Raw genomic sequence first — 22,640 nt, 5'->3', positions numbered from 1 at the left:
CGTTTTACAAAAGGTATGCTGCCATTCGATGGGATTATACTGAAAAATATTAAGAAGCACACTCCAGCTTCAATGCATCAAATCAAGAATGATATTAACTTTTATGAAATGTAAAAGGTCTACAGATAAAAAGCAATGACCTTGCACTATTCACCGTCCTCCGCCCAGACAGAGACATAAGACTAACTGAACCACTTGTTCCTTTTGATGTCGGCTGTCTTCTGGCCGCCTCCCAGTATCTTGTTCTTGTATTTTTCCACCATGCTGTCGAAGCGGTCCTCTTCTCGGTTCCTGAAAGGCTTCTTGCCTGGTTTCGCACTCTGGAAAGCAAAACAATAACCTACTCAGAACGATTTTTTTGTGTACCAATAAAAAAAGAACAGAAAAAAGGTATGACATGGTATTAACTGTTTAATAGTGATTGTGCATGTTGTATCAATAGTAATTGTGCATGTTGTATCAATGAATTTTGACCCTCACACCACATCGACAGTTTGAGTCTATCTATGTTTTTATTGGTGCACAAGGACTCGTTTCACATGATTTTAAAACAAAAGGTTGAATTTAAGTATGTTGTCTAGCTTGTGTTTTCTAGGATTTTCATGGAAATGCATGGCTTTTATTCAGTACTTTTTCTAACCAGTGGTGTATGGAAGTAAATCTGTGCCATCGGGTTTTGAAAATAAAAACACTGATGTACGGTGGCCCCGTGGCCCCAAACATCCACATTCTGAGGAGCCAGCGTAATGGAAGCGCAAGCGTTGCCTGTTAATTTCTATTGCTGGGGATTTAGCTGCTGTTATTTCCACCCCAGGGCAGTTTCACTGACGCCTCCCGAGGTATCCCACTGGGTTTCAGGTGAATGACACTATAGCCTACACAACCCGGTATGAGTCACCCGCTACGTGCACCGCAGCCAGACAGTATGTGGAGCAGTGACATCCGGGCTGAGTCAACCTCCACAGTGGTCGTGGTGGTTTGGAAAACCGTGCAATTTATTGACTTAGGCCTACGACGAACGGATAGGGGTAATGAAGCGTTTGACGAAATCTCATTAAAAGTTATTTATCTTTAAGATTTAAATGGGATTACCAAATGAAGAAGGCACAAACAGGTCCTTCATATTGTCTCTCTCTCTCTCACTCTCTCTCTCTCTCTGCGTTCTCTATTATTCTCTATGTTTGTGTCTCTCCTAATCCTCTGTCGAGTGTGAGGTGTTCTATTTTGTGCCGTCAGCAGTCCGGGGTACGGGTATATGAGCGCCTGGCTCATACCCATTCATAGCATTGTGTTGTACAATTACCCTGACAAATGGCTGAGTGATTTTATGCTGGTGTTTCAATATAAAAAAAATATGAAGAAAAATCCTCACATGGGAAGGAAAACGAATGGCTGGAGACATTAAAACAGTGTGTTTCTACCACGGGTATATGAATATTTATGCATTGAAATAACCTGAATTTTTTGCCTCTGAATTTAACTCTTTACATTTTCAATATATCATATTCACCTTTATTTTTCAGTGTTAAAAAATTCAACGTTAAAAAATTCAACGTTCAAATATTCAACTCAAATATTTTCAGCGTCCCAAAATTCAGTCCGCCAAAGTCACCATCAAAATTCAATGTACGAAATTCAGCATCCGGGGACCCAAGAAAGAGCAATCGATCCTAGATGCTAGATCGCGGTCAAACGAGTTGGCGCGTCATTCTCGTTGGATACCTGACTCTCACGCGGGAAGGCAAAACAGATTTAGCCATGTCCAACGGCAACAGCAGCAGTAATGGAGCCCCCCAAAGGACTCGGAGTAAAAAAATAATTTTGGTTGAAAAAAAAAAAGCAGAGAGAAAACTAATAATTTGGTTTGCGAGATATCGCAAACCAACTTCCGGGTCAGAATTTAACTTCCGGGTCAGGGGAAATACTAACAACCACAACGACGGAGCTTGGGAGATTTATCATCGTTTATTTTGAGCTTGGCCTCAAATATTCGGACATCAAATCAATACTTGCCAGTAGGCACGCCTTCCACATAAGTGAGAGACCTCTGAAGAGGATACTGCGAGATAGGGGACAGTGGGACACTCTCGCCGCAAGGGGTACTCTGACCTGTCGGTCCTGGTGGATTTTATTAGCGACCAACTGCAGTACTCTGGACAGCTTCACAGGTACCGATGGATGTACGCTAAATGCAGGGAGCATGGACTGCGTGTGAGGAAAGAGGATGTGCGGTTGTTGTTGAAAGAGCTCGATCCCAGAGGAGTGTCACGAAGGCTAGCGAGACGGCTCAGACGACGAAACTAACTAGTTAATAATAGATAGTGTACATAATATACAACTAGTATTACTTTTCATACCCTGACATGTTTTGATTGTTAATGTTCCTGCAGTCTTCTTCTAAATGTCACATGATGTTGACAATCAGCTGTCTTGACACCACAGCCACATCATGTGAAATTAAGAAGAAGACTGCAGGAACTTGTCATGGTATGAAAAGTAATACTAGTCTGATTACAAGAACAATTCAGTCAATTGTTCTTGAACAATTAAGTCAATTGTTCTTGAACAATTAAGTCAATTGTTCATGAACAATTAAGTCAATTGTTCTTGAACAAGTACAATTATTAATTCATTGTTACGTTTTTTTTTTTTCACTGGCCACATCAAGCTAATGTGGCCAGTGAAAAATATGACCTGAAAATATCAGGAAACAGCACCAAACTTGTTTGGCAATTTTTTTGTTTATTCAGAGTTCCACACACGGGATAGCAATATAGTTACAGTAAGCAAAAAGTTCCAGTCTCAACAAAACATGAATAGCTTGTGTTGTCGTTTTTTAACCCCTCTCTCAGTATTTGAAACTACAGGTTGTAAATGCAGATAATTTCAAAATGCTTTTCTGTCGGTAACATGTCAATGTTTGTACTGATTGGCCATCAGAAGTTCAGAGTTCGATAGATACATCAATTTTATTGGTCTCAACATTTGAAATCCAATGATTCTATCATGAAAGACTCAGAATAAGTATTCACATTTAGTTACTGAAGCCGGTTACCTTTTTGTTAAATACAATTGTAACTGAAAAAAGTGCTACATTTGTTAAAGTAAAGTTCTGAAATTGATACACATTTGATTTACTTTTTACAGGCCTTGTCTAAAGCCCCCCCCTCATTTCTGTGTTTCTAAACTATCGTTTAAAGGAATATAACATTTGCCAAAAGCTAGAGATGTTGAGCTATGACTTTAAAGGAAACTTATAAAGGAAAAGGACAGCAAGGTGAATTACTTACGTGACCAAAAAATCCTGCCACTTCGAAGCTCGACACAACTAAACACGTCTGACCTACAGAGATGCCGTGATGGCCTCTCTGAGGTGCATGTACAAATCCACTGCCTGATATGGATCTGTTGCCAGAGGGAGATTGGAATCAGCCACAAGGATGTTGCTTAGTTCGTATAGATCTGGATCAAATGCTTCGGTCTGGCGAAAGATACATTCATTTTGGGAAAGGAAGTCTCTTGTCCCATATAGTTCAGGTAATGCAAACATGTTGGGCCGACCGCTGGGGAGGTTAAGGTTGTTCGATGGCCTGATGGTGTGTGTGTTCCAGACCTGTGCAGTGTCATCCAACTCATCCTGTTAAAAGCAAGAATAAAAAATAATTAGAGCTGTCAGTTAAACGCGTTATTAACGGTGTTAACGCAAACCAAATTTAACGGCGTTAAAAATTTTATCGTGCAATTAACGCAATTATTTTATTAAAAAAAGAAAAAAACTTTTTTTTCTTTGCCTCAAAACAAAGAAGCAGTAGCCTGACTGCTATTTTCAAATGACAATTGTTCAAAGCAGTCGTTTAATTGCACTATAGGCTCTTTTTTTGTATCGTCCTGTTTTGAACATTAATGCGATTAATCACGATTAAATATTTTAATCGCTTGACAGCTCTAATAAATACATTAAGGAAGAACTATAAATGCATATCCAGGGCTGTTCGCTTATTTTTTTTTAAGTGGTAGCACTGGTGCCAGCAAGCACAAAAATTCAGTAGCATAAAAATACATTTTGTAGCACACAGTGTGATCGAAAACTTGCATAACCTTAACCCTTGGATTTCACTCTAATTACCTTTGAGCATGTCATCTTGGTCTCATTTGAGATTCACAATCAATATTAAATCCTTGTGTGCAGTAATAATTGTAGAAAAAATGAATAGGGCTGCACTTATTTAGAGCCTAACCTGCCAATAGCAACTTTTGCTGATTCAGAATTGTTTCCCCCCCCCATAGAACAATAATATTAATATCTATATCTCTGTATATTGTTATCTATACACATAATTATTATAATAATAAACATTTTTAGAACATTCCTTTTAATTAAAACCAAACTTTATACATTGAACACAGCCTATTCAATTAATTAGTATACATATTTCTACAATTTAGGATGAATTAAATAGGTTGTTGTGAATGTTTTTGGAGTAGTTCTTCCATGGCTTATTTCAAAATGTGTCTATAGGCTACTGTTGACTGCTCTCTGCAGCTGAAGGACAAGATCTGTCCAGCCAAAGTGGCGGGTGGACTCAATAACTTAAGACTACTTTACCCAGTTTGATGACTCGGCGAGTGTTCATTTTGAGCCCTCTAAGCAGTGTTGTGCATCACTTATGCAAGTAAATCTGTACCATCGGATTTTGAAAATAAAAACCCATTGAATTCTAAGCAATGAATATTTATGCATTGAAATAACGTAACTCAAAATAAAATGTTTGTATTATTGGATATTTTGAATAATTATGAGCTATTGCATATATAAACCCACACATGCATAATCCCATTCACAAATACAAGTTTTAACAATACTTGCTACACTATTGTGTTATTTATTTCGTTTAATTGATTATTTATGTTTTTTCTTGAAGTGCTATTTTCTTACATACATTGCACAATACTGCACCCCTGAAATCTTCAATATATACGTTATAAAACAGCATAAACACTATTCATGGGGTGAGTAGTGGTGTACATAACGTGATTCTGCAGTGGGAGCATTATTTGATAGAGGCAATTGGTCTATACACATACTGTGTATCGTGTGTGGTGTAGGTCAGGGTTAGCATGAAGGAGGCAACATGCGAGATTCTCCTCACGGTCCTTTATGGCCGCTTTCCACCGCACATTGTAGCTCGACTCGACTCGACACGGCAGAAGCAGCGGGTCGTTTTCCACCGCAAATAGTACCTCCTAGACGTGGGCGGTGGTCGGCTGCGCGAAAGGGCTGTGACTTATTTTGTACGCGACGCAAACAACACCTACGCAACCCACACATGGACAGAACCCACATAACAACAATGGAGGACATCGATAACATTACTATTATTAGCTGATGTTGAAGAAGTTGAAGAAGTGGAATATGTTGGCTGCGGCGCTGCTGCTATGGCTGTTACCAGCACTGGTGCCATGTCGCTCTCGTGACTTACGTCACACTCTCTGGCCAATCAGTGGCCGCCGTCTGCCGACGTCACCTTTTAGCATTCGGCTCAGCCGCTGGAACCTAGAGCGAGGCGGTACTAAAAAAGCAGCCACTTCAGTCAGGTACCAGATACCATGTTTTCGCGGTGGAAAACGCAAAAAATGCGAGCTGAGTTCGAGTCGAGCTGGTACCATGCAGTGGAAAAGCGGCATTAGTATACTAATAAGCTTGTTGACCATACCACCCAGGTCTCCATGGCACTATATATATTTAACACAAGGGTAGAAGTCCGGGATTCCTGCCTACAACAAATCAGTTACTAAATAAACTAACTCATTAAAAAGGGGGATTTCGATCGTATACTGCTGTTTATTCTAGCTGATCGGAAGAGCAGGCACTTCTCACTCCACTCGTTAACTCGTATAACCAAACAAAAGAGGGAGGCGCCACCTAGTGGCGCTACATATTATAAAACCTGACAGTTACAACTGTACCCCTGAAATCTTCAATAAAGACGTTATAAACCAGCATCAAAATATGCCCGTTGACTTGCGCTAGCCTAGTTTCCAATGATAAGAACACCAAGGCTAACTTGGGAATCAGGCCCTATGTCCAAAATTCCGAACTACCCTTATTTTTCAATTCGACGTCCTTCTTATGTACAAGTGTCCGTTAGTATTGTCCATTGCTGAATCTTACAGAAACAACCCATACTAATTAGGGATGTGCAGAATGTGTCGACTCAACGGTCGAATTCTCGACTCGTGCTCGAAAACGACTCTAAAAATAGAAATCGATGAATCGTTGTTTTTTTTACTTTTCTTTTTTTTTCTTTACATACAAACTGCTTCAATGTCCTTTACAAAACATTGTACCCATTTCTGCTTTCAAAATAAACAATTAAAATTTATCAAAATTCAATAAATCCTTTTTTTTTTTCAAATGGGAGACGTAGCTGTGTTGTTTTTCTAACGGTCCACTTCTGTTCTGCTACAACCGCTACGTCTCCCAAGAGCGATCTCTTCCTTTGTCCTTTCATGTACAATGGCATCTTCACCTTAAAAGTCCGGTGTGGGATAGTTTCATGAAGATTGATGACAGAACAGTTCAGTGTAAATTATGCCTCATGAAGTTTGCGTACCATTCGTCCCACAACCGTGATGTTGAATCACCTGGCAAGGAGGCATCCCAAGCCTTCCAGCCAGCAAGGCAGCATCGCAAACTTACGGTGAGATCCTGTGATGGCCCGCCGGGCTGAAAGAATCAGCGGGTTGCTAGCTAAGATGATAGCCGAGATATGCTGCCCATGAGCGTAGTAGAGGGGACTGGGTTACGCAATCTGATTCCATTCTCGAGCCAACCTACACAGTGCCATGTCGCCCAAACGATGACTGTGAGGCTGGAGAAAATGTACCCGCGAAGCAGCAGCCTCCCTCCGCGAGATCCTGTCCTCAGCTGACAAAGTTGCTATCACCACTGATGCCTGGACAGCTTTGACGACTGAGTCGTACGTGACGGTGACCGTTCACTTTTTCAAGCGACTGGGTCGGAAATCTCAATCAGTGACCGCACCATGCAGACAGGAGTGCGCCCACAGTCTCCAGTGCACCTTCTCAAGTATTGCAAAAAATACCTCTGCCAAAATACACCAAAACATGAATTTTCGTTTACAAATATTTATTTAAAAACGAAAATATCTGTTTTAGTGGGTGTAGCCTCTGTTCAATTAAAGTGGTTTTATGTCCGACTTAAACAATTTTGTTGCAAAGAGGAGGCGCGCATCATCAACTGCCGTTGCTAATTAACACAACGCCGACACATTTTGCCTATTGGGAATTTACAGGTTCACAATCCTGCTTAGTTTATCATCATTTTTATACCAACTTAACTTCATAAAAAAAATGCATTATTGGTGTGCTCCTGATAGCACCTTTGAAATAGGACGGGCGGGCCAACTGGGCCGCTGTCTTAAAGGAAGTGCAGATCCTTGAGCTCTGCAACTGCTGCAGCGCCGCGGGCCGAAAAAAAAGAGAAGAAATCGATCGATTTTCGATTGATGCCTCCTACACGTCGACTCACAGAAAACGAGTCGTTTAACATCCCTAATACTAAATGGCATATATATATATATAGAAAAAATGTACTCACCGAAGCAATGGTTACTGCTGCTGTTGCCGTTGGACATGGCTAAATCTGTTTTGCCTTCCCGCGTGACACCGGGATGCCACCGGACGCGTACGCGCCGCGGAACGGCTGCGCCGCGGAACGGCTGCGTCCTCTGCCCTGCGTCCATATCCTACCGGCGCGTAACGGCAGCGTAGCGCTGCCGTTGGGAGCCCGCCAGTATTCACTCGAGATCACGAGATCACGCGATAATTCTAAACCTAATGTACTCACCTTCCACTCCCAAAAACTCTTGCAATTAAATGCCACGCTTTGTCCTTTCTGACATTTTCCTTATAAAAAGGGATGATTTGTGTACATAAATGACTTCATGTTGCTGAACTTCGACAATGAGTCTCTCGTCGTCAATGTTGCCGACCCTCTGAGACCCACCCGGTCATGACGTAATAATGTTGATTGTGAAGTTACATGAGCTGAGTATTGTGTTTATTTTGAAAATTGACCGGATGCTCTATGGCTTTTACTTTCACTTCCTGCCCGGCTCGACCTGCTCTGTCGAAATTGACGCGTTTAGCAGCGGCTCGCGGCAAAAATAGAATTGGACGGAAAGATAGCGCTGCGGCGCGGCAGACGTCGCTCCTGGGACGCTGCTGAAACGTTCCCGCGGCGCGCCCGGTGGAATAGTCCTCATTGATTATAGTGGAAGCGATCAGCTGCGTGACCGCGGCGCAGCCGTCCCGCGGCGCGTACGCCTCCGGTGGAATCTAGCCTTGAGAGAGTCAGGTATCCAACGACGCGCCCACTCGTTTGACCGCGATCTAGCATCTAGGATCGATTGCTCTTTCTTCGGTCCCCGGATGTTAACACTGAATTTCGTACATTGAATTTTGATGGTGACTTTGGCAGACTGATTTTGGGACGTTGAAAATATTTGAGTTGAATATTTTAACGTTGAATTTTTTAACGTTGAATTTTTTAACATTGAAAAATAAAGGTGAATATGATATATTGCTAATGTAAAGAGTTAAATTCAGAGGCAAAAAATTCAGATAGGTTATTTCAATGCATAAATATTCAGTGCTTATAATTCAATGTGTTTTTATTTCTAAACCCGATTTACTTCCATAGTGGTCACTCACAGCTTTCACCCATTCATAAACAACCCTAACCCTAACCCTCAGCGCGGCTGAGTGCGCCGTGCTGTGCGACCGCCCAGTTATCGCTAGCAGTTAGGGTGAGACGCCATGCTCAGGGACACCTCTACACTCTGGGGGGGGGTCAGGGATCTACCTCCACTCTAGTGCATCCCTAGAACCATGTTCCCTTTGGCCCAGCTGTTAGGGACCATGTTCCCTTTGGCCCAGCTGTTAGGGACCATGTTCCCTTTGGCCAGGCTGTTAGGGACCATGCTCCCTTTGGCCTGGCTGTTAGGGACCATGTTCCCTTGGCCCGGCTGTTAGGGACCATGCTCCCCTTTGGCCTGGCTGTTAGGGACCATGTTCCCTTTGGCCTGGCTGTTAGGGACCATGCTCCCTTTGGCCTGGCTGTTAGGGACCATGCTCCCTTTGGCCCGGCTGTTAGGGACCATGTTCCCTTTGGCCTGGCTGTTAGGGACCATGTTCCCTTTGGCCCAGCTGTTAGGGACCATGTTCCCTTTGGCCCAGCTGTGTGGGTGTTAGGGACCATGTTCCCTTTGGCCTGGCTGTTAGGGACCATGCTCCCTTTGGCCCAGCTGTGTGGCTGTTAGGGACCATGTTCCCTTTGGCCTTGCTGTTAGGGACCATGTTCCCTTTGGCCTGGCTGTTAGGGACCATGCTCCCTTTGGCCTGGCTGTTAGGGACCATGTTCCCTTTGGCCAGCTGTTAGGGACCATGTTCCCTTTGGCCTGGCTGTTAGGGACCATGTTCCCTTTGGCCTGGCTGTGTGGGTGTTTGTAAACCTGTTGGCTGTAGTCTGACAGTGTGGGTGTTTGATATCTGGTTAAATGTAGTCGGACTAAGGGGGGGGGGGGGGGGGGGGTTTTGGTAGCGTTACCTGTGGCCTGGCCTGTGGGGGTTTCTGCACCATCGAAGGAGCCTGGCGGTCCTTCCTGCTGGTGTGACCCTTAGGTTTCTTGGGAGGAGCCTGCTGTTTACCTTTATCACGCAGCCTGCACAGAAAAAAATAATAATTCAGTGAGAGGATCCCAAACGGTTTCTTAAAAATCTGATAGTGCTAGACCAGCTCAAAACACGAATGTTTGGTTTTCCTATAAGGAAGCATCAAATGCTTTTATGAGCTTAAATGTTAAATTTCAGAGGTTGGATCACAATTTGAAAGGAATGGTTCCTCGACGGAGACACGAGTTGAAGGTACCTGATCTTAGGCCCCCTGTGTGACGGGAAGGGCAGAGTCTTGCGCTTCTTCTTTCCGTCCTCCAGTTCTACGTATTCCACCTCCGGCTTGGTCAGGAATCCAGAGAAGTGCTTGGCTTCAGGAGTATCTGAGTCATGAGGTGGATCACAGATAGTCAGCCCATTTTAATGCTTCAACATCGGCCCACATGCACGCCGACTAGGGCCCGTCCGATTTATCGGCCGGCCGATTTAATCTGCCGATTATAGCCTTTTTGAAAATAATCAACATCTGCCAAAAAGACGCAGATTACAACCGATTTTTTTTTCTTTTTTTTTTCTCAAATAAAAGTGGAAACGACGACATATCTAGAAACTGCCGTAGTCTTGTAGCGTAGCGTAGATAATTCGGCCCCATTTCTGGCACTGGTTCGATTATATTATGGGCTGCTTCTGGCTGGAATGTCTTTGCGTAGTAACCAGTCAGTGGTGCATTATGGGTAGCGTAAAATCACAGACCCGAAAAAAATGTAGAATAATCTGTGTGTTTGTAGACCAACTACAATGTCGTTGTGTTGTAACTGTCACACATTGGAAGCCTTTGGAAATGTGTTTAAGTGTATTCCCATCCCGTGAACAGGAGCTAGGCTACTGTAGCTCTGCATGTCAATGGGAGCAGCACACTGAAAGCCAATGCTATCCCCCAGTGAACTCCCCTTCTGGACCCACAAGGAAAAATGATCGGTATGTTAAGCCCTTTGGGTGCCTTTGAGATTTCTATGGTACAGAACCACTAAAGAAGTCATACCCATTTTCCGTTTGGCTTGCACTGTGTTGTTCTGGCCGGCCGGCTGCAGGCTAGCTGCAGCTCCAGGTTCCGTCTTAAACTTCACCACACATCTAGTCTTTGGTTGAACCTTCACTGCATCACCAGGTTGGGGTTGAACCTTCACTGCATCACCAGGTTGGGGTTGAACCTTCACTGCATCACCAGGTTGTGGCTCAATCTTCACTGCAACTCTCGGTTTGGGCTCAATCTTCTCTCCACCTCCTGGTTGTGATTTGAACTGAATCTTCACTCCACCTTTACGAGGTCCGTTTTTGAAGTGTTCCTGGAAAGGAGGGAGGGATTATCTTACCTACTAGCACAGTGGCATGGCTACTCCGTTACCGGGTTATGATCATGTGAAGAGGTGACAGGGAAGCTAAATCCAAACATTACATTGGGCAATACGTGGTGTGAAGATGTGACGTTTGGCGCATGGAATGAATTAACTTAGAAAGCTGAAAATGTGTGCTCTTATGGGCTAGCAAGCGCAGCCATTGGCTCGATTGTCAGGCGGCATCAAAGGAAATCCCAAGTCAAGGCTCCAAACGCACCTTGTTTTTAAGTTGTCTTGCTTCCTTTAATTTCAGTTTCCTTCCGTCCTCCAGGGAAAATTCGACGATAGGTCTCTGTAGCGCGACCCAGAAAGGAAAACTGTTAGTTCCACGAACAGCCTGCCTAAACAAATAATCTCAGACAACACACGGCATTAAACGGAACTTGGCCAACTATTGAGGTGTGCTAATGTCAAGTCATATTGACAGAGCAGGAAGCTGGCTCCTCCTATAAGCTACGGTTGTAGAAGAGCTTCATGCACAAAGCCTACCTTGGTGGGGCCGAAGATGTCGGGGTTGTTGTTGAGGTGGCGGAGGGTGCTGAGAGCGTGGTCTGGGTGCTGGAACTCGACAAAGCCGTATCCTAGAGACAGGCCCATGGCCTTGCCCTTCTCTGGTTTCCTGTCATACATCACCCTGCACTAGGGAGAGGAAGAGTAAGAACCACGTCAACGCAAAGGACTTGGAGTCAGGAAAGGCCGTTCAACGCATAGACCACACACTAGTCCAAATCATAATATTAACTAAATCAAATAACTGTAAATGATAAGGACGTCCATGGACTGTTTCCTAAGGGGGGCATCACTTTGTTCTGTATACAATTAAAAAATATATATCTAAAAAGGGAGCTTTTTAATATGCCCACTGACCCATTTTTTCATTTTTAAGGTCTATCAACCCATCCATACCATCTATGTTTCTCACCTCGGGGATGCGAACTCCTCTTGCTCTGCTTAAAGCTTGAAAACAGATGTCCTTCAGTTTTGTATTGTCCACCGACTTGGGTAGGTTATGGATACAGAGTCGAGTCTTCGACACGTACACATTAATGTCTCGGAGCTTGGTTCTCTTAACCTCCTCAAACTGAAAGGGCATCGGGACACAGATCAGTTAATGCAGCATGGTTAACAGGGGGAAGGGCTTGAATATAATATGTTTGTACGGTTGATGAAAAACTATTTAGATCCTTTGTGGTATGGTCATCTCGGGCTAGGTATGACTCGGAGAGTGGTAAATGTTCAACACGTGGTTTATTCTAACTGAGACACAAGGTAAACCAGCTTGCGTTCTGGAGGTGGTTTATGAAGCATCCTTCAAACTCAGGCAAGAATTCAGTTTATATTGGAAGTGGGCAGAATGGTAAATAAGCCATGCACACAGGTTCTAGTTTACCCAGGTAACCCTTTGGTCTCTCTTGGCTTTGGCGGAAATGGCAAGATGGCCATGTTTCTGGTCTTTAACTTGTCTACAAACTCATAAAACCTTATAAGGTGTTATCCATTATGTGGAGAAGAAACCATTCATAATTGTTGTTAGCTTGAAACATGTCATCGGACGTAGCATAGACTAAAATAATGACATCGCTGTACAATCATCTCTGTAGCAACAAGTGAGGGAACGCCAAGGAACACGTACCCGGGTTCGTTTGACCATGTCTGCTTCAGGCACTCCCTCTGCAGCCTTGGTTCCAGCACGAATTACTAGAAAAAGGCAACAGAGCAAATATAAATCCAAGGGCTTTCTGGTCTACTCAAATAGCATACAAATACACAGTGTGTATATATCCGGATACAGTATTGACTGTTGTGAAACACCAAAATGTCCCAACAATAAGAGTCTCAAAAACACAAGCCAAGTCAGCCGAGTACGTTCTGTTTACAGTGGGAGTTCTGTAAACGTGGGAAAATCATGGCGGAGAAATTTGGGAATTGCGAATCAGTGTTTCAACCCCACTTACATCCTTCTCTCGCTAGGTAGAGGTTCCTGGCCCCGGTCTCCACCTTCACCTTCTTGTCTTTGAGTTGGGCTGCACTCTCCCGGGTCACCGCCGCCGAGACGATCAGCCTCCGGCCGTCGACGCGGACGCCGCCATTCTTAAAAAGGGACAACCAATAGGATTCAAACGAGGGGAAACACATGTAAGCCGTGTGAGGCAGTCTGTATTGATCGCTATGCCAGAGTTTGAATCTGGGTTACACGTATTGACTTTAAAAGGCTTATAGTTTGAACTGGGTAGATCAGAGAAAGATAGATAGTGCCCTTTGAGCCGAGCAGTAAGCTCAAATACAGTCATGAATTAATTCATTCATTCATTCATACGACAACAGCTTACCTCTGCATCAGCTTGGGTCATTGCAATGCACTTTTCCGCAGATTCTTTACGTTTAAACTGGGCAAATGCACAACCTGGTGAAGACAAAGACAAACAAAAGCTCCTATTAAGCGTTTTCCAACACCAACACCAAGCTGCTTGTTATTATGTCCCCATAGGTTCCGTACCTTTGGAGTGGTCCGTGTCTGGGTGAAGAACTATCTTGATGTAGTTCAGTTCCCCGAAACGCAACAGCGCCTCCTCCAGAGCTGCCTCCTCCGTGTCGAAGGAGAGGTTCCTGCCAGCACCCCGGGGACGAGAACAAAGGGGACGAGGGAGGGGAGAAATCAGGCTGACTGAACAAGAAGCCCTACAGCACGGTCGGAATACCACAGCGACTTATTCACAGTTAAGGGCTGATTATGGTTCCACGTTACGCAACGACCACGAAGACGCTTCGACGCAGTCGTGAACCTATATGGTTCCGAGTCTGGTTTATAGTAAGCGGACCAATCACAGCCCTTGCTGCTGCGTCCCCTCGACGGAAGGTTCACATCTGTGGGAGGCGCACGTCAGGCCCTTGGGGTGCACGCAAGGAGGGTCCGCAAGGACGTTAGGGGTCCGTAACCCCCTTGCTTTGCGTCCATGTGGAACCATAATCAGCCCATTAGGGCAACATCCAGGTTGCCCAAAAAGGGGATACGTTGTTGGATTCATTAGGCCTTGATGTTTTAAGACCCTTATGAACCAGGACCTTAAGGGTCAGGACCAAACAGTGCCGATGGAATCAGATTTGTGGGAAGAATTTTTTTTGGGAACTGCTTGCTGAGCCGTAACGTGGACAGTGAAAGCAGAACAGTGAGGATTACCAACCTGATGAAGATCGTTCTGCCCTCATTCACATCTGAAGGGAGGGGTTTCCTCGGTTTACGATCTGGACGACAGAGAGAACACAGTATGGACAAAATAACAGGAAAGAAACAAAAAGGAAATGTTTAATTGTAAGAAACTGTAGATATGCTAGGAGAAAGACACATCGACACCAACCAACCTACCTAGATCATCATTGCTGTCATCATCATCTTCATCATCGTCATCATCATAATCCTCCTCGTCACTATCGAAGCTACTGTTGTCATCATCCTCATCTCCACTCTCTTGAGACCCGCCATCCTCCTCATCTTCCTCCTCCTCACTCTCTTCTCCATTGTCACTATCCTCTTCATCGTCTGAAGAGGCCTCCTTCAGCTGCTTTGCAGCCTTTTTGGAGAGGGCTCTGTGGAAGGAAAAGGGACACAGGGGGGGTCGGCTTTACATATTTAATAGTGTCTACAATTTAGAGAAGGTAGCAAGAGTAAGCTAGATTTTTAAAGCTTAGCTTTTGGTATACTCAAGACAGACAAATAAGCCATTGGACCAACAAATCGGTCCAAAGAAATTGAACGGGCCTGCGAATGCAACAGAAACCAAACTTTTTCCTTTGGTTCGTCAGAGCCTTTGATTCAGACTGCTGTCGGGGTGTAAAGAGAATTTCAACAAATACGACAACCAATTTGCGCTGAACGATTAATCGAATTCAAACCCGCCGCGCGATGTAATAGAAAGCAACATGCAAATCGCAAAGGCGAGATTCTTTTCTTCTTGGGGGATTTCTTACTTATACTGTCTGGAGATCAGTAATGTCAATATTTATTTTTCAACACATAGGCCTGGCCTAAAGGAAAGTGCTTTTTAAATGTTGACTGCTTCCAAGCTTGTGTTGGTCATACTAAAGAATGATTGATTGCATACTAAATCGCAATATTGGTCGGAATAATCACAATTAGATTATTTCCCCAAATCGTTCAGCTCTACAACCAATGCTTCTAAAGCTAGGCCAAGCTTTAGAAGCATAGTTTAGGCCACACCGCCAAAGTAGGAGGCTGCTCTTGGGAGTTCATACCCTTCCTTGGGCCCCGCTTGCTTCTCCGTTCCGCCCTCGTCCTCAGAGGCGCTCTCCGCTTCGTCTTTCTCCGGTTCGTCTTTCACCGGATCTTCCTTTTTCTTAGGAACTGAAGGAAATGGGTCATCAGTCACCCAGATTGATTTATAGACGGTCGTCCCCGTTTCTACACATCCTAGTTTGTGGTTCATTACAAGCGAAGGTTTATTGTCATCGAGCAAGACTTACCTTCTGGTTGGGTGGCGAGGAACTTATCCTTCGGTATGGCCCAGTCCACCGCTACCAGACGCCCTGGGGGATAAATATGGGTTGGACATTATTGTGCATTCGCAAACTCATCAAATCACCCCAAACCAGGTGCCTGTGGTTAATGTAATGATCAGGATATTAAATATAGTACAATCGCTCCTGTTGCAGCTTATAAGCACTGTGTCTGTACATTTGTTGAGCAAGCATTAGGACTTACCTTTTATCTCCTTCATGTTCATAGCTTTGAGGGCTTTCCCTGCTCCCGACATATTTTTGAACAGGACAAATCCAAAACCACGCATCTTTCCATCTGTTAATACCAATGAATGTTGGTTATGAATGTGGATGAAATTGCACAGGAAAGAGAAAGAAAAGTACATGTATCAGCCTTTAAATGAGTTGCTTAGTTAACTTAAATGCAAATTGTTGCGAAAATATTTTATTAATAAGTAAATATGATTTATTTTTACCAGGTTTCAGAGGGATTTTGGTTTCGAGAACTTCCCCAAATGCGGAAAAAGTCTGCTTCAGATCATCTTCGGAGCACTTTGACAGAACACACAAAATGTTACGAATAGAAGATGGACACATGGGCGCGATCATGTTTTTGGGTTCTCTAATAACACCTCGGAGGACAAAAAAAGGACATACCTTAAAACTGATATTTCTGATGATGAGTTTGGATTTCAGTGCACTTTTTCGAATGCCTTTAAATGTGGGCTCATCTTCCTTTGGAGGTTGAGCTTTGGGGGGTTCCTCTTTCGGTTGTTGCTGTTTCGGGGTTCCCTCTTTCATGGATTCCTCTTTCCCGCATTTCTGTGGTTGCTCTTTTGGGGGTCCCTGTTTTGCGGGTGCCTCTGCCAGGGGTTTCGCTGGTTGCTCTTTCGGGGCTTTGTTTGGGGTCTCTTTTGGGGGTTCTATTTTCAGGGGTTTCTTCTGCGTCTCTTTTGGGGGTCCCTCTTTCGGGTGTTTCTTCTGCTTATTTTTTCGGGGTCCCTCTTTCTCTTCCCCCTCTTTCGGAGGTGGTGCTTTGGGAACTACGGGAAAGGGAATTGCAGAAAATAGAATGATTGATTTACTCAAACTCTGTATAGAAACGACACTATTGTATTCTGTAACATATTGCGCTCGATTGCTCACAATCTGTTGGAAAATAATTCCTATACCTGGCTTCTTTTTTGCATGTATCTTCTTCTTTGCAATTGACACAGATATCCTTTTCCCGTCGTAACTTTTGATTTCTTTCACTGCTTGATGTGCATCGTCCTCCATGGCGTAAATTACGTATCCAAATCCCCGACATTTTTTAGTCCCTGATGCAAGTATCAAACATATCACATAAATCATTGGTTATCAATGGTATTTATTATCAATTCAGTACCTTTAGATATTCAATATTCGAACCTACCCTTTTCGTAGACAACGAAGCAATACCTTACAGGTCCGATCTCGGAAAAGATCTCTGTAAGACGTTCATTTGACGCCGAACCGGGCAAAGCTTTGACGAACAACGTATGGCTACCCATGATGGAAAACGGTGTTGGTACCACGAGCTATTGACTACAAGGTATGAATTTAGAAACAGACTCTACGACCTTAAATATAACTTTTCCTTCTACCGTATATGGTATAAACAAGCACCTTTCTAAAACGAACTTATAATTCCAGCATGCCAACCCGGAGACACATCGCATGTTTACATGCGGGAGCAGCCATCTTGAAATGAAAGCGGAAGTCATCGGACAGTCGCTCTAAACTTCTCACTACTGTCCCTAGTGGGGGAATCTAAATCCACTCTTTACAGCCTTAGCAGTCATGGATGTTATAAAAATATTATTACACTACTATTAAGGCCCTATGGGCCACGAGGCATTTGGAGGACAGGTAACAGGTAACTATTAATCAATGGAAATAATGCAAACACACAAAGGAAAACATAAAACTAAAAGGACATTTGTTTTATTATATTGTATTTTGGAATTTGGAAGCTATTTTGACATGAACTTCGACTTTTTCCCCAACCCCCATAACTCTTACACGGGAGTCTTCTTTATATCATTCACCCCTTATCGATACAATTACATATCCTCTAGGTCTCTTTTAGGATTATGAGTGGTTCCAAATATTTGGGAATATCCCAGCACTGAGTGAAGCTGATTGGAATTGAGGGTCTGTGTTTTATTTATTTCGATATGGGAACCATCCACAACAACTTCCAGTTGGCACTCTCTCACTCTCCCTCTTTTCTCCCTTTTTTTCTATCTCTCTTTCTATCTCTCTCTCTCTCTCTCTCTCTCTCTCTCTCTCTCTCTCTCTCTCTCTCTCTCTCTCTCTCTCTCTCTCTCTCTCTCTCTCTCTCTCTCTCTCTCTCTCTCTCTCTCTCTCTCTCTCTCTACAAAGTTACCATTCAGAGATAATCCTTTATCCTTTGGTACCTCACTCATTTTGCAAGCTCAAGAATTAGTTTCATAGAAATGCATTTTTAAAGTAATAATGTAATTGAACGGATGACTCAGTCATGTCAGGTCAATCATGATGAAGACGGTTAAAATGGAATACATACTTCAATACCAATGTCTGGTAGCACAACAAGTATTTTCTGTCCGTCAAATGGGATATCTTAAAAGCAATCGTGTCAATCACAATATTCTTAAATATATATTATATTTTATTAAATTCAAGTATTTTTTTATATCAAACGTTCCCTGATGGGTGCTGCTGATTATGGTTGTATGCAAATGACAAGCAATTAAATGATCATATAACATTAGAGACAATGTCAATAGCCGATATTTCAGTGCAGTGGCTCCCTATTGCAGGCCAGGGGAGGACCTAGCATGGCCTTACATTCTGCTAAATTCTTAACATAGTACCAAATATATTAATAACCCATTTATGAAAAGGGCTGGAACCGCTTGTTTAGTTTTCAAGGGTTATAAACCAAAAAAATTAAAAAACAAAACACATAGGCCTTGAAAACAAAGAAAGTAAACAAGTAGCATTAAGAAACAGTACTTTTACAACGGTTCCTATTAAAAATATTTTTGGTTAAGGCCATCACATGAATGCCCAACCCAAAAAAATCCTATTTGCCAGACCAGAGAGCCACAGCAAGCTTTTGCATACAAAAGGGATGTTCCTCTAAAAAAGTAGACACAGGAAACCCCTCTAGAAAATGGACATGATCACACTTCGTGGCTGTTAGTCACCACTACATTTATTTAAGTAACCTCTAAACAGACTTTTGCAAATGCATATTCTTCTTTCAAGAACATGCCATGAAAGATAGTTGGTATTTATTGGGGCAAAAAAATACAGACAACCCTGTTGCTGTCGGAGCTCCAAAACGTCCACACAGAGCTACATCCTGGACTACATCCTGGACTACATCCTGGACTACATCCTGGACTACATCCTGGACTGCAGGGCGCTGAGCTTGAGAGAGTACAGGAAGTTGTCGAGAACCAGCTGGTATTCCTTAGGATGCCTCCTGAGGTGGCCTGCGTGGGTGGAATCCTCCCAGCTCTTGCCCGTCACGTCCATGCCACGCTTGCGCCACAAGTCCAGTATTTCTTCCACGGCCAAGTGGTCGCTCAGCGGGTCGTTTTCACAGAAGAAGAACAGGACGGGAGCCCGCACCGGCGTGCTCTTGAACACCTCGATGCCCCTGTTGAAGTGATCCACCGTTTGGCGCTTGAAGGCGCTGAAGTATAAAAGGCTTGCTTTGGTCACCAACTTCTCGCAGTGGGGGAACACGGTTATGCCTAAACCTGGAGAAACAGTAACAGCAGGGAGAAAGAAAACATAAATAAGAAAAAATAATAATAATCAAGCTCAAACCGCCGTCTATTTTCTAATATAAAAGATTGTCAAAGTATTGTCAAATAAATCACAGACCAACTTCCGTTAACGTCATTGGTCCGGTTTGGAGATCGCAAATTGCGGACCAATGATGTCAACGGTCCAATGGTGAAGCGATACCCTCTTGTATTGGAAAGAAGCCCATTCTCAATTACATTCTCCTTTAATAAGTAAACGCATCAATAAAATATACTATAGAGCGTTACTGAGCTCAAGTGTCATTTGTTTTTTGAACATGCTAACCTTTAGCCATCTTCTCCACTGTTCCCACTACAGCGCTGTCGTAAACATGACCTTTAATCCTGCCAGGGAAGGCCTCGTATTTCTCTGGATTTTGGGAAACGTGCACCAGCATCTGAGAGAAAGTGTAACAGCCAATGGAGAAGGCGTGCACCAGTAGTGGGCGCGACACAAAGCGATCAGTATGCAGCAGATCCAATAGCCTCTCAGTGTTTTCCAATCCCCACCGTGGCCAGAGGAAATCCTTCACCTGGACAGAGACAGAGACAGAGACAGAGACAGAGACAGAGACAGAGACAGAGACAGAGAGAGAGAGAGAGAGAGAGAGAGAGAGAGAGAGAGAGAGAGAGAGCAACATTTAGAGAGAAAACAGTGACAGAGAGAGTCAAACAACAAAGCCATTACTTTTCTGCTGTGACACCCCATATCTTATTTGACCTCTGAAGTATTTTTTAAACCTAATCATGGCAATAAAGCAACTTATTTAACGTATTAACTTATATAGGCAGAGCTGTCTGCGGTGAGCGTTATTAAGAGAACCATTCGTTCGTATTTCTTACATTGCTCTGCACCATCAGCACGTCAAAGCCCAGGCGGAAGTATGTTTCGCAGTACTTGGCAACAGCATGAGGTCGAGAGCCCAGCCATGGGAGCATCAATAACAGGGGCTTGGTGGGTAGGGGGTCCGCCGGGGTCTGCGCGCTAGAGGCAGGCGACAGCCCAGCTTGGTTGAGGTAGAGGGTGACATTCTTACAGACGCTCTGGGTGATGACCCCCCTTCTCAGCATTGTGACGGAGATTTGAGACAGGAGGTGGCTGCAGAACATCATGGAAGCAAGCAGAATCCAGAGAGTACCGGTCAAACAAGAATGCATTGTTTGTTGATGGAACACATAGTTGTTTGCGTTATTTTACAATGCGAAACAAACACTTTGCATTCTTCAGTAGAAAGCAACCAACCTGGCCTAAAGCCTATATAACTGTAGCCTACTGCCAATAAAACAATGATCCACCGTTTGAACGTGACGTACGGTGAAGCCGTACGTGACCTTTCTTGACCTTTCTTACAAATCGAATGACTGATAAGGCACTTTAATGATCTCAAATATTAGTTTAGAGTAGAGCTGCATAGTCTTCTATTCGTATGCGCAACGCAAACGAATGAAAGAAAGTATGCCTGAATGGAAAGGTAATGGACTGAAGGTAATGGACAGTGTGGTAATGGACAATCCTTTACACAATACAAAGTTGGACTTTCATCAAATATTGATGCGCATAGAATGTTTTTCTGGGTCATACTGTGTGGATGTCAGCATATTCTCATGTCTTCTGGATCCCATTGTGACCTTAGAACATATATTATCCTTATACAAACAGAGATGATGCACACGTGTGAATGTAAGCATTGTCTTCAGAGAGTACATCACAATGGGAGTAGACTGGACTCTCTTACTGGTGTGACACATCAGATGGGAATGGACTGGACTCACTCACTGGTGCCACATGGCAAATAACATCTAGGCTAAAGGTGATCAGCTGTTTTCCACTATTAAAGTATCTATATGATATGTAGTCCTAATAATAATCATAGTTTAACATAGAATGTAAGGTTAATTTCTACCACATATGAAATAACTGCGATAAAAAGATGTGTTGCCTTGGTTGTTGCTATAAACAAGTGACGAAGAAGTCGTTCATGATCTCTGATTCTTATCTGATTAGATTTGATGGAGATAAACTCACCAATCTTGCAATTCTACGGACAATCTATTATTAATAATAAATAAATAGCGTAGCCTACTGCTACTCTACATACAGATACAAAGTAAGGAAATATCCCTCTCGACCATGAACTGTAGCAGACATTTAACCGCTTGCACAAGGGAAAAACGCTATGTTTACACTTACCGTCAATCTTAATTAAAAATTAAAAGTTAAAGTTGACCTCCGCTATAGATAGCGGAGGTCAATTTTTGTACTTTTTAATTATTTCCCTCGGCATTTGTAGACTATAAACATGATCTGCATGTGAAATGCGGGTTGGAAACTCGTCGCAGGACTACCTCAAGCGGCAACGATATTCTCCATGTCCAAATCCTCCAAGGACAGACCGTGCCACTCCTAGCCTGGCTCCGCCCGCCTAAGTAGGCTACTTCCGCTCAATTTGAATTTCCCTTCAGTACTACTCTCTATACAAATGAAATGAAATGAAGTGAAGTACGAGAGTCTGGTAGAACCAGGCTATGCCACTCCCGGATGCAGGGCCAGTATGGTATCGCTGCAGGAAGGAGCTTGAAGTGGGAGGACCCCTGCAAGTGTGCGACAACACACACTTGCAGTATGTCCATGGTGGTACTGGTAACTAGGGTTGAGCACCGAAACTCGGTTCCAGTAGGGAACCGGTTCCGACGTAAACGGTTGTAACGAGATCGAATAACACACATTTCGGTTCCTCATAAGGGTGCCTGACGTTTTTTAACGCCCCCTGCCCCGCCCCCATGGTGTTGCGGCGTCAACTTGCGTTAGTGCTGGGCGCAATACCGGTTCTCACTGAATAACGGTCTGTATGTTCGTTAGTGCTTGAGCTGCGGCATCGCTTACTTGATGTTGTTTTGATTGAAGATCGGCAGGTTGTAGTGGGTGAACGTGAATGAACGTGTGTGTGTGTGTGTGTGTGTGTGTGTGTGTGTGTGTGTGTGTGTGTGTGTGTGTGTGTGTGTGTGTGTGTGTGTGTGTGTGTGTGTGTGTGTTGCGAGCGAATGTAATTTTAAAGTAACAAACAAACAAACTCAAAGCCGATGCATGCATCCAAAACTTGCTGTTCAAAAACCAAATAAACAAATCCAAAACAGAGTCGTTATTCGCTTCAAATACTTTTTCTTTTCAAAACTTGGGAATTAATACAGCGCGGTACCGAGCGGTTGAAAACAATGTTGGCGTCTCCTG

The 22,640-nt window shown here is 43.5% G+C and overlaps 2 protein-coding genes across 4 annotated transcripts; both read right to left on the bottom strand.

The window, feature by feature from the left end:
• Positions 1-8: 8 nt before the first annotated feature.
• rbm28 (RNA binding motif protein 28) lies at positions 9-17,365 on the bottom strand. Of its 2 annotated transcripts, XR_008896453.1 has the most exons (21): positions 17,002-17,365; positions 16,760-16,906; positions 16,245-16,630; positions 16,064-16,139; positions 15,811-15,903; positions 15,573-15,635; positions 15,345-15,453; positions 14,458-14,678; positions 14,276-14,336; positions 13,591-13,700; positions 13,424-13,497; positions 13,049-13,184; positions 12,727-12,791; positions 12,016-12,174; positions 11,583-11,732; positions 11,311-11,385; positions 10,739-11,042; positions 9,953-10,079; positions 9,632-9,746; positions 3,291-3,637; positions 229-320 (listed from the first exon to the last, which is right to left on the bottom strand). XR_008896453.1 is itself a non-coding variant. In XM_056598104.1 (20 exons), exons 1-20 carry the CDS (start codon positions 17,117-17,119, stop codon positions 183-185), a joined length of 2,727 nt encoding a protein of 908 aa, XP_056454079.1. In that variant the 5' UTR covers positions 17,120-17,328; the 3' UTR covers positions 9-182. The 2 variants fall into 2 exon arrangements, 1 of the variants encoding a protein (XP_056454079.1); XM_056598104.1 differs by lacking the exon at positions 3,291-3,637 and having other exon boundaries at positions 9-320; positions 17,002-17,328.
• Positions 17,366-18,821: 1,456 nt separating this feature from the next.
• Positions 18,822-22,168, bottom strand: si:dkey-5i3.5 (uncharacterized protein LOC565091 homolog). 2 transcript variants are annotated; one of them, XM_056598360.1, is made up of 4 exons: positions 21,603-22,168; positions 20,255-20,510; positions 19,698-19,944; positions 18,822-19,363 (listed from the first exon to the last, which is right to left on the bottom strand). In XM_056598360.1, the coding sequence occupies exons 2-4, from the start codon at positions 20,480-20,482 to the stop codon at positions 19,002-19,004; spliced, it is 837 nt and encodes a 278-aa protein (XP_056454335.1). In that variant the 5' UTR covers positions 20,483-20,510; positions 21,603-22,168; the 3' UTR covers positions 18,822-19,001. The 2 variants fall into 2 exon arrangements, with proteins under 2 accessions (XP_056454335.1, XP_056454334.1); XM_056598359.1 differs by having other exon boundaries at positions 21,758-22,167.
• Positions 22,169-22,640: the final 472 nt, after the last annotated feature.

This window comes from Gadus chalcogrammus, chromosome 9 (assembly GCF_026213295.1).
Source record: "Gadus chalcogrammus isolate NIFS_2021 chromosome 9, NIFS_Gcha_1.0, whole genome shotgun sequence".
Lineage (NCBI taxonomy): Eukaryota > Metazoa > Chordata > Actinopteri > Gadiformes > Gadidae > Gadus > Gadus chalcogrammus.
Note: the sequence above shows the minus strand (reverse complement) of the source record. Positions and strands in the feature narration are given on the sequence as shown.

Bases quoted from the DNA above. Each gene is read 5' to 3' on its own strand.
- rbm28 (XM_056598104.1), bottom strand. From the start codon at position 17,119: ATGGGTAGCCATACGTTGTTCGTCAAAGCTTTGCCCGGTTCGGCGTCA. The intron at 11,386-11,582 runs GTAGGCTTTGTG...GTCGCGCTACAG, and splicing joins ACATCTTCGGCCCCACCAAG to AGACCTATCGTCGAATTTTC. The intron at 11,043-11,310 runs GTGCGTTTGGAG...CCTCCTTTCCAG, and splicing joins CAAGACAACTTAAAAACAAG to GAACACTTCAAAAACGGACC.
- si:dkey-5i3.5 (XM_056598360.1), bottom strand. From the start codon at position 20,482: ATGCTGAGAAGGGGGGTCATCACCCAGAGCGTCTGTAAGAATGTCACC. The intron at 19,945-20,254 runs GTAAGAAATACG...GTCTCTGTCCAG, and splicing joins TGCTGATGGTGCAGAGCAAT to GTGAAGGATTTCCTCTGGCC. The intron at 19,364-19,697 runs GTTAGCATGTTC...CTGTTTCTCCAG, and splicing joins AGTGGAGAAGATGGCTAAAG to GTTTAGGCATAACCGTGTTC.